At 46.4% G+C, this 14,493-nt stretch overlaps 1 protein-coding gene across 1 annotated transcript in view; it reads right to left on the reverse strand.

Annotated features, from left to right (window-relative positions):
* Positions 1-14,493, reverse strand: part of LOC135206129 (eukaryotic translation initiation factor 5B-like) — a 72,174-nt gene that overhangs the window by 30,160 nt on the left and 27,521 nt on the right. The window contains exon 2 of the mRNA XM_064237379.1: positions 67-2,330. Coding sequence (XP_064093449.1) covers positions 67-2,330 — 2,264 coding nt within the window. The remainder of the gene's footprint in view (positions 1-66; positions 2,331-14,493) is intronic.

Below are 14,493 nucleotides of genomic sequence, written 5' to 3' on the forward strand. Positions count from 1 at the left end.
TAAAAAAATCTATCACATAATAAAATAATAAAATTCAAAAGAAATAAATATCAAGCATGACCATACCTGTCAACTTTATTAAGTGCAACTAAGAAGGGTGTAGCCCTTTTTCTTAAAAGGCTAATCGATTCTTTGGTCTGTGGCTCCAAACCCTGTGTTATATCAACGACAAGAATAGCAATATCACATAACGAAGAACCTCTAGAACGAAGATTTCGGAAAGATTCGTGCCCAGGAGTATCAATGATGAGGAGACCAGGAAATTTCATTTCATTCATATCAAAGTCTTTCACCATCTGTGTCTGTTTTTTGATTGCATATGATGGCACATTAGTAGCGCCAATCTGCTGAGTGATACCACCAACCTCACCCTCCTGAACATTTGACCTTCTTAACTTGTCCAAGATTTTTGTCTTACCATGATCTACATGTCCAAGAACACATACCACAGGGGCACGTAGAATATCTATATCAAGTTTCTTAAGATTTTCTTCCTTGCGTTTTGACATTCGATCCTTGGCTCTCTGTCTTCTCTTTTCTGCTTCCCCTTTGTGCTCTTCTAAAGACTCCTCCTCAGACTCACTCTCAGCACTGCCCTCTTCCTCCTCTTCATCGTCCTCCTCTTCCTCATCATCATCATTTGGCTTACTTACATTGTTAGCAATTTTGTTTTCAGTGGATTCTGAATTATCTTCCTCCTCTTCATCAGATGTTTCATCCCAAGCATCCTTAACCTCTTCTTCTTTTACTTCTTCAACAACAGGAGCAACTGCTTCTTCCCCCTCAGGCTTTCCTTCCTCTGCAGGCTTTTCTTCTATTACTGGTACTGGTGATGGTGATGGTTCTGGCTCTTCCTGGGCAGTTTCCTGATCTTTCTTTTTTTTGGGTTTAATTCTGGTTCCAAGACGAGGTTTCTTCTCACCAACTTCAGGGACTGCCAGTCCAAGAGCCTTACGATGTTCTAACATCTGCTGGGCTCTTTTCTGATCTGCCTTTTGTTTAGGAGTAAGTAGCTTACCTTCTGCTTTTAACCTTTCCTTTCGTTCTTTCTCCTTTTGCTTTTTCCTTTCTTTCCTTTCTTGCTCAAGTCTTTTCTCCTCTTCAATCTGCCTTAATCGTTCTTCCTCTTGCCTTTGTCTTTCTTCTTCCTCCTTCTTCAATCTTTCTTCTTCTTCCTTTTGTTTTGCCAGTATTTCCCGCATGGCAGCAAGAGCTTTCTTGCTAGGTTTACCCTTACGACCATCTTTGTCTTCTTCAGTTTCCTTCTTCTTTTTGCCTTTCTTCTTTCCAGTTCCATCTTCATCACCTGCTGCACCTCCTTCTACTTCATCTGGAGCTGGGGTCCCTTCTTTTGAGTCCTCAGCGGCAGCAGGTGCTGCCGCATCCTTGGCTTTCTTCTTCTTTTTCTTGGCTTTGGAGGTTTCTGCTGAAGTTTCGTCTACTTTTTCAGTGGTGTCGACTTTGGCTTCTTCAGCTGATTTTGCTTCAGTAACTTCTAAGGATTCTGTTGGTGGTGGTATAACCTTTGATGCTAAAGTAACTGCCTCTGTTTCTGCAGGAGCCTTCTCTGCTGTTGGTGCAGTCATCTCTGCTGCTGGTGCAGTCTTCTCTGCTGCTGGTGCAGTCTTCTCTGCTGCTGGTGCAGTCTCCTCTGCTGCTGTTGCAGTCTTCTCTGCTGTTTCTATGGCAACCTTGCTCACCATATCATTATTCTCTTCTTGAACAGAGGAAATACTAGCTTTCTCTGATTCAGCAGCTGCATCTTTTTTCTTCTTTTTCTTTTTCTTTGAACTTTCTTCTACTGGTTGTAACACATCCTCTGTGATCTCCTTTGCTGGGTCTTCTTTTGGTTTTTCCCCTTTGTACTCCAGTTCTAGCTCTGCCAATATTTGGTCAAGATCTTCCTCATCATTCTTCTTCTTCTTACCTTTTTTCCCTTTCTTTTTGTCTTCAACAACAGGTTTGGGTTTTTCTTCCTTTTTACTTTTCTTTTTTGCTTCCTTCTTCTCTTCCACAATCTGCTCATCCATATCTTCATCAAAATCATCATCATCATCATCCATCAAAGCTGCAAAACCTCCTCCCTTCTTGGTTTGAACAATAACTTCATCATCATCAGAATCAACAGGTTTTTTAGGTTTCTCCTCTTTCTTAGGTTTTTCCTCTTTTTTTGATTTTTTCTTGTCTTTCTTCTCCTCAACAACAGGTTCATCCACTTCATCATCATCATCCTCATCGTCCACCATTAAGGCTGCAAAGCCCCCACCTTTTTTGGATGTTACAATAACTTCCTCATCATCTGAATCCTTCGCTTTGGATTTTTTTGATTTCTGAAAAAAAAAGTAGCAATTAGGATGCAACTATTGCATTATTATCAAAAATAAAATTCAGATTACACATGCATTTTTTCCTAACTTAAACTGAAACAGATTTTCATGTGTTCATATGTGTACATTCATTAAGAACATTCCATATCCTTACAAAGCATTCCTATTTTTTGGTGAAATTATTATTCTTTAGCCAATATATTCAATATGTCAAAGATTAATGTTTCCTAAAGCATGGTCTATTTCTCAGTGCTTTTCACAACCCAAGGTGGAGAAAATGGACCATTTACCCACAAGGAGAAGCTGAAAAGTGCAAATAAAGAAAGTACTATAGTATCTATAGAGAGATGTTTTAATAAGGATGAGAAGACCTCTTCTTGAAGATGATATCTAACACAACATTCATCATCATTAAAATGAAGACCCAACCATGGTTTCAAAGTACCCAAGGACAAGGACTATATCACCCTTACACTGCTTCCCTATGTTCAATTTCAAGCTAATACTGCTATAAATTTACTGTTAATGAAAATCCAAGGGCACACAAGGGGTTTATTAAGGTGAATCTTCAGTCTGGAAATCTTACAACTCCAAGACATGGATGGCAATAGCTATAATGACCACAGATACACTGTCGGTCATATTTCATCATGCAATGCTTGTATGAACAAAAATGATATTGTTAAGATACAATAAAGTTTGTTCATACTTACCTGGCAGATATATATATAGCTGTATTCTCTGAAGTCCGACAGAATTTCTAAAAACTTACGACACACATAGTGGGAGTAGGGTGGTTAGTACCCATTCCCGCCGCTGGGAGGCGGGTATCAGGAACCATTCCCATTTTCTATCAGATTTCTATCTCCACTGTCTCCTGAGGGGAGGTGGGTGGGTACTTGAAATATATATATCTGCCCGGTAAGTATGAACAAACTTTATTGTATCTTAACAATATCATTTTGTTCATGAAACTTACCTGTTAGATATATATATAGCTGAATCCCACCTTTGGCGGTGGGAGAGACAGAAAAGGATTTTAGGAAACATATAAATGTAGATGATTGACATCTTGGTTCCTTACCTGTTAGCATAGCTGACTTCGTGATTACTGTCACCCAAGCCTGCATCTGCTTCACTAGAGTTACCAACAAGGTAGTGACCTGTGTAGTTGGTGCGCTCTAGATGATCTGTCAACGGGGACGAGACCACATTGTGACTAGACCATGACCATACTTCTGAGGGCAACGAGGCAAATCCACCACCTAAGTTAGCCTAACAAAATACTCCCATATACAAAAGGCTAAAAGAAGGGACGACCGCATTCGGCGGCCGACCCTACAACCATAAACATTACAATTATTAAAACTCACCTACCCTTTTCTATGGGAAAGGATGAGTGCTACCTCCTGCCCCCAAAATAGTGTCTGCGGCGACGTATGGTCCAAGAGAGTAACAGTTTTCATATGTCGTTCTCACCTCCCGTAGGTAGTGCGAGGCGAACACTGAGTTACTCCTCCAAAAAGTGGCACTTAAAATGTCTTTGAGGGCCATATTCTTCTGAAAGGCTATCGAGGTCGAAATAGGGTTTACTTCGTGAGCGTTAACTTTTAACAGCCTAAAGTCACTGTCTTTGCAAGAAGAGTGCGCCTCCTTTATGGTGTTTCTTAAAAAGAATGCCAGTGCATTCTTGGACATGGGCATATTTGGTCTCTTGACCGAACACCATAAGTTCTCCGCAGAACCTCTACAATCCTTTGTTCTACGAAGATATTCTCTAAGAGCCCTGACAGGACACAGGACTCTTTCTGGCTCTTGACCAATGATCTCTGCCATACCCTTGATCTCGAACGTTTTAGGCCAAGGATTGGAAGGGTTTTCATTCTTAGCCAGAAATGACATACCCAAAGAGCAGACCGCATTATGCCCTTTGAAGCCGACGTGTTTACTAATAGCCTGTATCTCGCTAACTCTCTTCGCCGTCGCCAGAGCAGTTAGGAATACAGTTTTCTTCGTCAAATCTCGCAAAGATGCAGAGTAAAGAGGTTCAAAGCGACTTGACATTAAAAACTTGAGGACCACGTCTAGGTTCCACGAAGGTAACTTTGGTAGCGGCACCTTGGTAGTCTCGAAAGATCTCAATAGATCATGGAGATCCTTGTTATTAGCGAGGTCAAGACCTCTATGGCGAAAAACCACAGATAAGACACTTCTGTAGCCTTTAATGGTTGACACTGCAAGCTTCAAATCTCGTCTAAGATAAAGTAGGAAGTCGGCGATCTGGCTCACAGAGGTCGTGGTAGAGGAAACTCCTTTCTTTCTACACCAGCTTCTAAAAGCTGCCCACTTCGATTGGTAAACCACGATTGATGAAGGTCTCCTCGCGGTGCCGATAGCTTTAGCCACAGGTTTCGAAAAACCTCTCGCTCTGGCCAACTTCTGGATAGTCTGAACACAGTCAGACTCAGAGCGGAGAGGTTTTTGTGGTACCTCTCGAAGTGGGGCTGTTTGAGTAGATCTCTCCTTAACGGAAGAGATCTCGGGAAATCCACCAGGTAGGACATCACCTCTGTGAACCAGTTCGCTGCGGGCCAAAAGGGGGCGATTAACGTCAACCTCGTCCCCTCCGAAGCTGCGAACTTTCTCATCACTTCCCCCAGAATCTTGAAGGGGGGAAATGCGTAGAGATCTAGGCCCGTCCAATCCCATAAAAGGGCGTCTACTGCTACTGTCCCCGGATCGAGAACCGGGGAGCAGTAAAGAGGAAGTCTCGCCGTTCTTGAGGTTGCAAAAATGTCCACCAAAGGACATCCCCAAAGACCCCACAGCTCCTGGCATACGTCCTGATTGAGGGTCCACTCTGTCGGCAGCAACTGTCCTTGTCGACTGAGGAGATCCGCACGGACGTTTTCGACTCCGGCAATGAACCTTGTCAAGATCGTGATCTCTCTCGCCTTCGCCCAAAGCAGAACCTCTTTCGCTAGAGCAAACAGGGAGCAAGAGTGTGTTCCTCCTTGTTTCTTCAAGTATGCCAGGGCTGTGGTGTTGTCCGAGTTGACTTGGACTACTCGACGGGAGACTTTGTCCTGAAAGAACTGGAGCGCTAACTGAACAGCTGCCAGCTCTTTGAAGTTGATATGCCAGGCTACCTGTTCCCCTCTCCAGGTGCCTGACACTTCCTCCCCCCCCTAGTGTTGCTCCCCACCCCGTGGATGACGCGTCGGAGAACAACACTAGGTCGGGGTTCCGAAGCTTGAGGGATATGCCCTCTGACAGCTTCCACGGATCGAGCCACCATCTTAGATGGCTCTTTACCTCTTCTGAGATGGTTAAAATCATGTCGAAGTTGTCCTTGTCTGTCCAGCTGTCCGACAGGAAGAACTGAAGAGGTCGGAGGTGTAGCCTCCCCAGGGAAACAAACTTCTCCAGCGAGGAAATGGTCCCCAGCAGACTCATCCATTCCCTCACCGAGCATGAATCCTTCCCTAGAAAGGCTGACACTTTTTCTATGCCTTGTTGCTGACCTTCCTGGGACGGAAAAGCCCGAAAAGCCACTGATGGACTGTGTTGGGGTCAGATGTGACTTTTCGAAGTTCACCAGAAGTCCCAGGGACGCAGCTAAAGACAAGAGTCGTTTGCAGGTCCTTCAGGCACCGGGTCTGCGAAGAAGCTCGTATGAGCCAGTCGTCCAGATAGAGCGAGATCCTGATGTTGGAAAGATGGAGCCACCTCGCCACATTCTTCATTAAGATGGTGAACACAAATGGGGCCGTACTCAGTCCGAAACAAAGAGCCCTGAACTGAAAGACCTTTCCTTTCAGGACGAACCGAAGGTACTTCATAGACTGGGGATGATCTCCAGGTCTTAAGGCCCCCAGAACTGACTGAGGTGTCTCCATTTTGAACTTCTGCTTCTCTATAAAGAGGTTCAGACGACTTACGTCCAAGACCGGCCGCCACCCTCCCGAGTGTTTCGGAACTAGAAACAATCTGTTGTAAAATCCTGGCGTTGCCAGGTCTAAGACCTGTTCCACTGCTCGCTTTTCGAGCATCTGCTCGAGCAGGTCGAAAAGTATCTTCTGTTTTTCCTGAGGATACGACGGGGACAAGTCCCTGGGAGTGGAAGTCAGAGGGGGAGGCTTTACGAAAGGGATCTTGTACCACTTCTCTATGATGTTGAGAGACCAGGTGTCCGCCTCTCTTTCTCTCCAGGCCTCTCCAAACAACTGCAGCCTGGCTCCTACCGGTGACTGAAGGAAGGATCTCTCACTTCTTGCCCCTAGACTTAGCCGGGGCTCTACCTCTAGGAAGACTCCTTCCTCGGGGTGAAGATCTAGCGGAAGTCCCTCCACGAAAGGGCTTCTGCTTTCTATTAGATTGGACTCCTGAAGACGTGGAAGGGCCAGCAGGACGTCTCGACGACTGAGCCAAAAGGTCTTGAGTGGCTTTTTCCTGAAGACTTACTGCCAGATCCTTCACCATAGCCTGGGGGAAGAGATGACTCGAAAAAGGCGCATACAAAAGTTATGTCCTCTGTGAGGGAGAGACAGACTTAGCCGCAAAATTGCAATAAAGTGATCTTTTCTTCAACACGCCTGCTGAAAAATGAGAGGCTAACTCCTCTGAGCCATCCCTGACGGCCTTGTCCATGCATGACAATACACTGGACAGCTCCCCCAAGCTGATCGAATCTGGCTTACGAGACTGGTGTTCTAACACTCCGAGACACCAGTCTAAGAAGTTGAAGACTTCAAAGGACCTAAAAAGGCCCTTCAACAGATGGTCAAGTTCCGAAGTCGTCCACGACACTTTCGCTGAAGCTAAAAGAGATCTCCTTGAGGCATCCACAACGCTGGCGAAATCTCCTTGCGCTGAGGTAGGAACCTTCAATCCTAACTCTTCGCCGGTTTCATACCACATCCCTGCCTTACCGCTAAGTCTAGACGGAGGCAGGGCGAAAGTGGTCCTTCCCTTTGCTTTCCTAGACTCCATCCAGGTGTTAACTTTACGGAAAGCCCTCTTGGTAGACAACGACGTCTTCATTTTCACAAACCCTGGCGTCTTGCTTGCTTTCGACGACGAAAACTGCGATGGAGGAGAAGGAGGGGCAGAAGGAAGGAAGGTATCCCCAAACGAATCACGGAGCAGCCGAGCCAATACTTGGTAGTCTGAAGAAGCCAACGTCGAAGGCTGTTCTTCGTCAACATCCTCAGAAGAACAGCTTAATTCCCCTTCTTCCTTACCCGAGTGAAACCCCGAAGGAAGAGGCAAAAGTCCTTTCGCTCCAAGTCTCATGTCAGAACGATGTCGAGAAGAAGAGGGTAGCGGACCCTTAACAGAATCCTTAACAGTCACAGGGTCAGAAATCAAAACTTGAGGAGAACGTGAAGTTGTAGGAAGACGTGAAGCGTCAGCAAAAGACTCGGGAACAGCGTCCGAGTGATAGCGAACTTCCACATTCGCGTCCAAAGTGCTCTTACGACTATGTTTACTAGCGTCCATCGGAGCGTTTTCCAACCTAGCGTCCCTCCGAGCGTCCAATCGAAGCGTCCAGCGAAGCGTCCGCGAAGCGTGCCAATACGCGTAGAGCGGAGCGTTCTCTCCCCAAATTTCCCCAGCGAAGCGTCCCTACAAACGTCCCGCGAAGAAACAGGGCCTGCCACCTGACGAGCGTCCGTGAGCGTCGACACGAGCATGTCGAAGAGGAGCAGAACGTACTGAAGTTCGTCCGACAGGAACTACATCGTCGCCAGCAGAAACGTCGAGGTCGGAATGCCGAGCATCCTCTCGTCGAGAAGAGAGGGGAGCGTGATAAAACCTCTCTCTCTCATGACGTCTACCGCCACCTCTAGACGAACACTGGGGAGAAGAACGAAGTCTAGAGGGCGAAATACCAGGAGACGGGGACGAAAGAGGAGCAGGCAGAGAAGACTGTCTTGTTCTCTTGATCGGAAGTCTGTCGTCCTTCTTGCGACGAGGAACCGTCTCCTTCTGCTTAAGTAAAGCGTCCAATTGCCGTTGCATAGCGAGGATTATCTCAGTCTGAGAAGTCTCCTTACGAGGAGAAAAGCTGTACCTGTGAGAAGGCGAGGGGCGAGGGGACGCCTTCTTCCTTGTCCCAGGGACAGCCTTGGCTCTAGAGCGACTGGGGCGCTCGAAGGCGTCATCATCAGATGACGTCCTGGACTTCTTCTGGGGCGGAAAGGCTACGCTTTCCGGAGAAGAATGCCAATCAGACAGAGCATGACGTGAAGCGTCTTGATCTTGGAAAGTCCTTTTCAAAGGCCGCGAATCCGGACGAGATTCCCACCCCTTGTGCAGGGAGGACGCGTCGGAAGACGAAAAACAATCCTTCAGGATGCGTGCTCGAGCACGCTCCTTAGCAGCCTGGGATGCGTCCACAGGGACTGTGAAGGGACGTCAGATCGGTGGGGGATCCCCGTAACCCTCCTTCGGCCTTCGACATGCCCTCTCCCTGAGTCCTGGGAGTCCGGCAGAAGTCCCAGCCTAGAGGCGCTATAGGGCCGATCTGACACCCCCTCCACTTCACTAGGGGCACTATCACTGCACTTAGCACTTTGCCTGTTTTCAAGGGCAAGAACTTTAGATTCAAGCGTTTTCAATGAATCCAAAATAAGCGAAAGGGCATTACCCTCCGCAGACACCACTTGAGGGCCCGAAGGCAACACTACGGGGTTAGGAGACACAAAATCTAAAGGAGGGTTAGAAGGGGTTACATTAATACCCTGTCTACTACCCGATTTACTCCTGGAGGAAGACCTCCTGATCCTGTCACGCTCTAATTTATTAACGTAGGATTCATACGTCTTCCATTGCACATCACTCAAACTTTCGCACTAAGTGCAGCGAAAATCATACCTACAAACTTGTCCCCTACAACCTTTACACACTGTGTGAGGATCAACCAAGGCCTTTGGTAGCCTCACCTTGCATTCATCTTTCATACACACCCTGGCGCCAGCCGAACTAGACCCAGACATATTTAAGGAAAAAACCAAGCCAAAATCAAAACAATCCAAAGTCACGTATGCCAAGCTACCGATCCAATAACAAAAAACCAAAAAGTCAAGAGGATACTCAAGCCAATGAAAAGTTTTCCAAAATCCTGAGGCGGAGGTGCTGTAAACAGTTGTTTACAACACCGGCGACAAAAGAAATCTGATAAAATGGGAATGGTTCCTGATACCCGCCTCCCAGCGGCGGGAATGGGTACTAACCACCCTACTCCCACTACGTGTGTCGTAAGTTTTTAGAAATTCTGTCGGACTTCAGAGAATACAGCTATATATATATCTGACAGGTAAGTTTCATGAACAAAATGAAATTGTTAAGATACAATAAAGTTTTACACATACTTACCTGGCAGATATATACTTAGCTTATGTCTCTGACGTCCGACAGAATTCAAAACTCGCGGCACACGCTACAGGTAGGTCAGGTGATCACCCTACCGCCGCTGGGTGGCGGTAATAGGAATCATTCCCGTTTTCTGACAGAATTTTTCTTCCCCCTATCTCCTGAGGGGAGGATGGGTGGGCCATTAAACGTATATATCTGCCAGGTAAGTATGTGTAAAACTTTATTGTATCTTAACAATTTCATTTTTACACATGCAACTTACCCGGCAGATATATACTTAGCTGATTGGCACACTTGGAGGAGGGTAAGAGATAGTTACTCAATATGAATAGCAATTCAAAAAACAGGGAAAACAACTTTTGTTGTAGGTACTATAAATAAACTTAAATACCTTGATTCCTACCTTATTGGGCAGACGACTTCATGAGTACTGTCTATGAGTCTGCTTGCCTCAAGAGTTCCAGTGAGGATGAGACCTGTCACTGAGAACTCTTCTGGATCATGTCAATGGGGGCTAGCCCGCTAACTCGACAGAGCCTTATTTTGGATCGTACCAATGGGGCCTATCCCACTTACATGGTAGAGCCTTCACCTTTGTACGTATCAACTGGGGACTAACCCTCTTACAATGACAAGCCTAGGTCCAAAACATTACAAGGAGCATGAAAACAACCAATCTCGACCACCTGACACACTACTTTGTTATACATACGAATTGAAAGTGGTACTTTTCCCTGACCACTTTCAATCGACCATAAAAAACAACACCACAAGATTAAAATTCCTAATCTATCTAAACTAAGCTAGATTGGTTTCAGCCCCCTGTCCCAGCACCGAATCCGCAGACACGTAAGGTCCGAGAGAGAAGCACTTATCATAAGTTACACGTACATCTCTCAAATAGTTAGACGCAAACACAGAATTGCATCTCCAATATGTTGGATCCAATTAAGTCGTTTATCGACATATTCTTGTGGAAAGCTAATGAGGTTGCTACGGCTCTGACCTCATGCTTTAACTCTCAACTGCCCGAGATATTCCTCTTCACAGGCAATATGTGCTTCTGTAATAATCTCTCTGATAAAGAATGCCTGTGCATTCTTTGACATCGTTCTTCTCGGATCTCTTACCGAGCACCAAAGGCTCTCTTGAGTTTCCTCCCATTTGCTTTTTCCTCTCTAGATAGAACTTGAGGATCCTTACCGGACACAAGGTTCTCTCTATCTCTCTCCCCTACCAGGAAGTCAATCCTTTAACTTCAAACGTCCTTGGCCAAGGCTTAGAAGGATTCTTCAATTTTTTGCTTAAAAAATAGGGGGTTAAATGAACACACTGCAGAATCCTTCCTGAAGCCCACTGCGCCTTCTAAAGCCTGGTGGAGTTCACTTATCCTTTTAGCTGATGCTAATGCAAAGAGGAAAATAGATTTTCTAGTCAAGTCTCTAAACGATGAGTTATTGGGAGGTTCAAATTTCTCTGACATGAGAAACCTTAGCACCACATCCAGGTTCCAGCTGGGTGGTCTGGCTGTCTTGGACTTCGAAGTCTCAAATGATTTAATCAAATCGTGTAAATCTTTGTCATCCGTGACGTTTAGTCCTGTATGTCTAAACACCAAAGAAAGCATACTTTTATAACCTTTTATAGTCGAGACTGCAAGGTTACATTTTAGTCTCAAATATAACAGGAAATCTGCTATTTCCGTCACAGAGGTACTGGAAGAGGATACATTCTGAGTCCTGGCCCACCTTCGGAACACTTCCCACTTCGACTGGTACACGCGTATAGTTGACGGTATCCTGGCTCTTCAGTCTGAAGGCAGTCAGACCGAGCGCGGGGAGGTTTTTGTGGTATCTGTCGAAGTGGGGCTGTCTGAGAAGATCATTCCGTAAAGGAAGGTACCTTGGAAAATCTATCATCCATTCCACTACCTCTGTGAACCACTCTTGAGCTGGCCAAAATGGGGCGATTAGGGTCAATGTCGCTCCTTTCGTCAAAACAAACTTCCTTATGACGTTGACCTATGATCTTGAAAGGAGGAAAAGCGTAGCCTCTATTTCCTTCCCAATTTAGGAGGAGGGCCGTCGATCGCTACTGCTCTTGGATCTGAAATCGGAGAGCAGTAGTTCTCCAGCCTGGCATTCCAATGAGTTGCAAACAGGTCTATGTTTGACCTTCCCCATAGGTTCCAAATTTGATTGCAGACCTCTGAGTGCAGAGTCCACTCCGTGGTAAATGACTTGATCTCTCCTGCTAAACAGTCTGCTCTGAAGTTTTCTCGCCTTGTATAAACCTCGTCAAGAGTGTGATGTTCCGCTCCTTTGACCATAGAAGAAGCTCTTTCGCCTTCTTGTACAGTGAGAGGGAGTGAGTCCCCCCCTGTTTTCTTATGTAGCTAGAGCTGGTGTGTTGTCTGAATTTACCTGCAACACTGAGTTCGCGACTTGGACTTCCCACTGCCTGAGAGCTAGATGCACTGCCACTAACTCTTTCTCGTTGATGTGCCAGGGACACCTGTTTCCCACCCCCACTCCAGGTGCCTGACACTTCTCTCGGCCCGGCCCAACGTCGCCCCCCATCCCGTCTCCGACGCGTCTGTAAACAATCACTAGGGAGGGGTTCGGTAACTGCAGCGATAGTCCCTCGTTCAGTCTGCCTGGTTCTAACCACCAGCTGAGGCTTTCCTTTATACCTCTGGACAGAGGAAAAGATTCCCACAGATCCTGATTCTTCTGGTCCCAATTCTCCTTCAAGAAGAATTGAAGAGGTCTTATGTGAAGCCTCCCTAGAGAAACGAACTGTTCCAACGAGGAGAGGGTCCCCAGAAGACTCATCCATTCCCTCGCGGAACATTGTTCTTTCTCTAGGAAGGTCTTCACTTTTAGAATGCACCGTTCCTGTCTTTCTATGGACGGAAACCCTTGAAAACCCCGAGAATCCATCAGAAATCCCCAGATAGACAATGCTTTGCTGGGGATCCATCTGGGATTTCCCGAGGTTCACTAACAGTCCCAGGGACTGAGTCAAGTCCAACGTCGACCTTAGGTCCTCCAGACACTGATCCCTGGATTGCGAGCGAATCAACCAATCGTCGAGATACAGCGATATCCTTATCCTTTTAAATGTAGCCAATGTGCTACGTTTTTTCATCAATCCCGTGAAACAAAAACTTGGGGAGCTGTGGAAAGACCGAAACAAAAGGGCGCGAAACTGAAATACTTGGCCCTGTATCATAAATCTTAGATACCTTCTGGACGAGGGATGGATGGGTACATGAAAGTAGGCATCTTGCAGATCCAATGAAACCATCCAATCCCCTTGTCTTAGCGCTGAAAGAACTGACGACGTCGTCTCCATCGTGAACGTTGTTTTGATCACAAAGTGATTCAGAGCGCTTACGTCCAGCAGAGCGCTAGTCCAGCACTGGTCTCCACTCCCCGAGGCTTTTGGTACCAGAAAGAGGCGATTGTAAATCCTGGAGAATGAATGTCTAATACCTTTTCTATAGCCTTCTTTTCTAGCATCTGTTGCACCAGATGTAATAGTGCTTGGTTCTTTAAAGGATCTCTGTATCTTGCCGCTAACTCCCTTGGAGTGGTGTTAAGGGAGGTTTTTCCCTGAAGGGGATCAGGTATCCTCTCTCGAGGATCGAGAGGGACCAGTTGTCCGCCCCTCTCTGAGCCCAGACTTTCGCGAACCTCAAAAGTCTGGCTCCTACAGGAGTCTGGAGGACTCCTGTCTCACTGCGGCTTTGAGAATGGTCTTCGAGAAGATCGTCCTCTCTTAAACGGCCTTCTACTCTTAGGTGCGGTCTGAGGTTGTTCTTCCTCGAAAGGGCTGTTGGAAAAGGACAATTTATTCGCGGTTGACCCTCTCTCTTAGCCATCGGCCCACAGCAGGTTTAAGCCCTCTTGGCGGACTGAGCAAGAAGATCTTGCGTAGCTTTCTCGACAGTGATCTAGAAATGTCCCTCACTGTCTCCTGAGGAAAAAGGTACTCCGAGAGTGTGGGGAAAAAAGCAAAGAGGCTCTCTGCAAGGAAGGGAGAAACAGACTTGGAGAGAAACGAGCTGTAAACTGATCTCTTTTGAGCACTCCTGCTCCAAAGAGAGATGCTACTTCTGTGGATCCATCCATGACTGCCTTGTCCAGGCACGAAAGGACACTTGATAACACCTCCATAGTCACAAACTCCGGATCCTGCGCTCTTTTTGCTAGAGCTCCTAAGGCCCAATCCATGAAGTTGAAGACTTCTAGTGTGCGAAATAGACCCTTGAGTAAATGGTCCATCTCGCACATTCCCCAAGACGCTTTAGCTGAAAGTAGAGAGCGTCTTCTAGATGATTCTACCAGAGCAGAAAAATCCGCGTTTGCGGAAGCCGGAAGGCCTAACCCCATGGGTTCCTTCGTGTCGTACCAGACACCCGGCTTACCTGTCAATCTAGACGGAGGACACAAAAACACCGTCTTACCTGCCTCCTTCTTAACCAGGAGCCAGTTCTCCAGATTCTTGATGGCCTTTCTCATAGAGAGAGTTGGCCGCATCTTGACAAAAGAGGGGGATTTTGCCAACTTAGTACTCGATAGCAGAGATCCCGGAGATGGAGGATCAGCCGAACACAGCGAGTCAAACTCCTGAAGTAGTAATGCAGAAAGTCTCTTATAATCAGAGACTCCTACTTCTTTCGTCTCTTCCTCCTCCGAGACTTCCTCCAAGGTTACATTCGGAGAGGGAGACTTCTTAGGTGAAGAAGTCCTGGCAGGTATGCGACTCTTATCCTTCAAGA

The sequence above is a fragment of the Macrobrachium nipponense genome, chromosome 29, assembly GCF_015104395.2.
Source record: "Macrobrachium nipponense isolate FS-2020 chromosome 29, ASM1510439v2, whole genome shotgun sequence".
Taxonomy (NCBI): Eukaryota; Metazoa; Arthropoda; class Malacostraca; order Decapoda; family Palaemonidae; genus Macrobrachium; species Macrobrachium nipponense.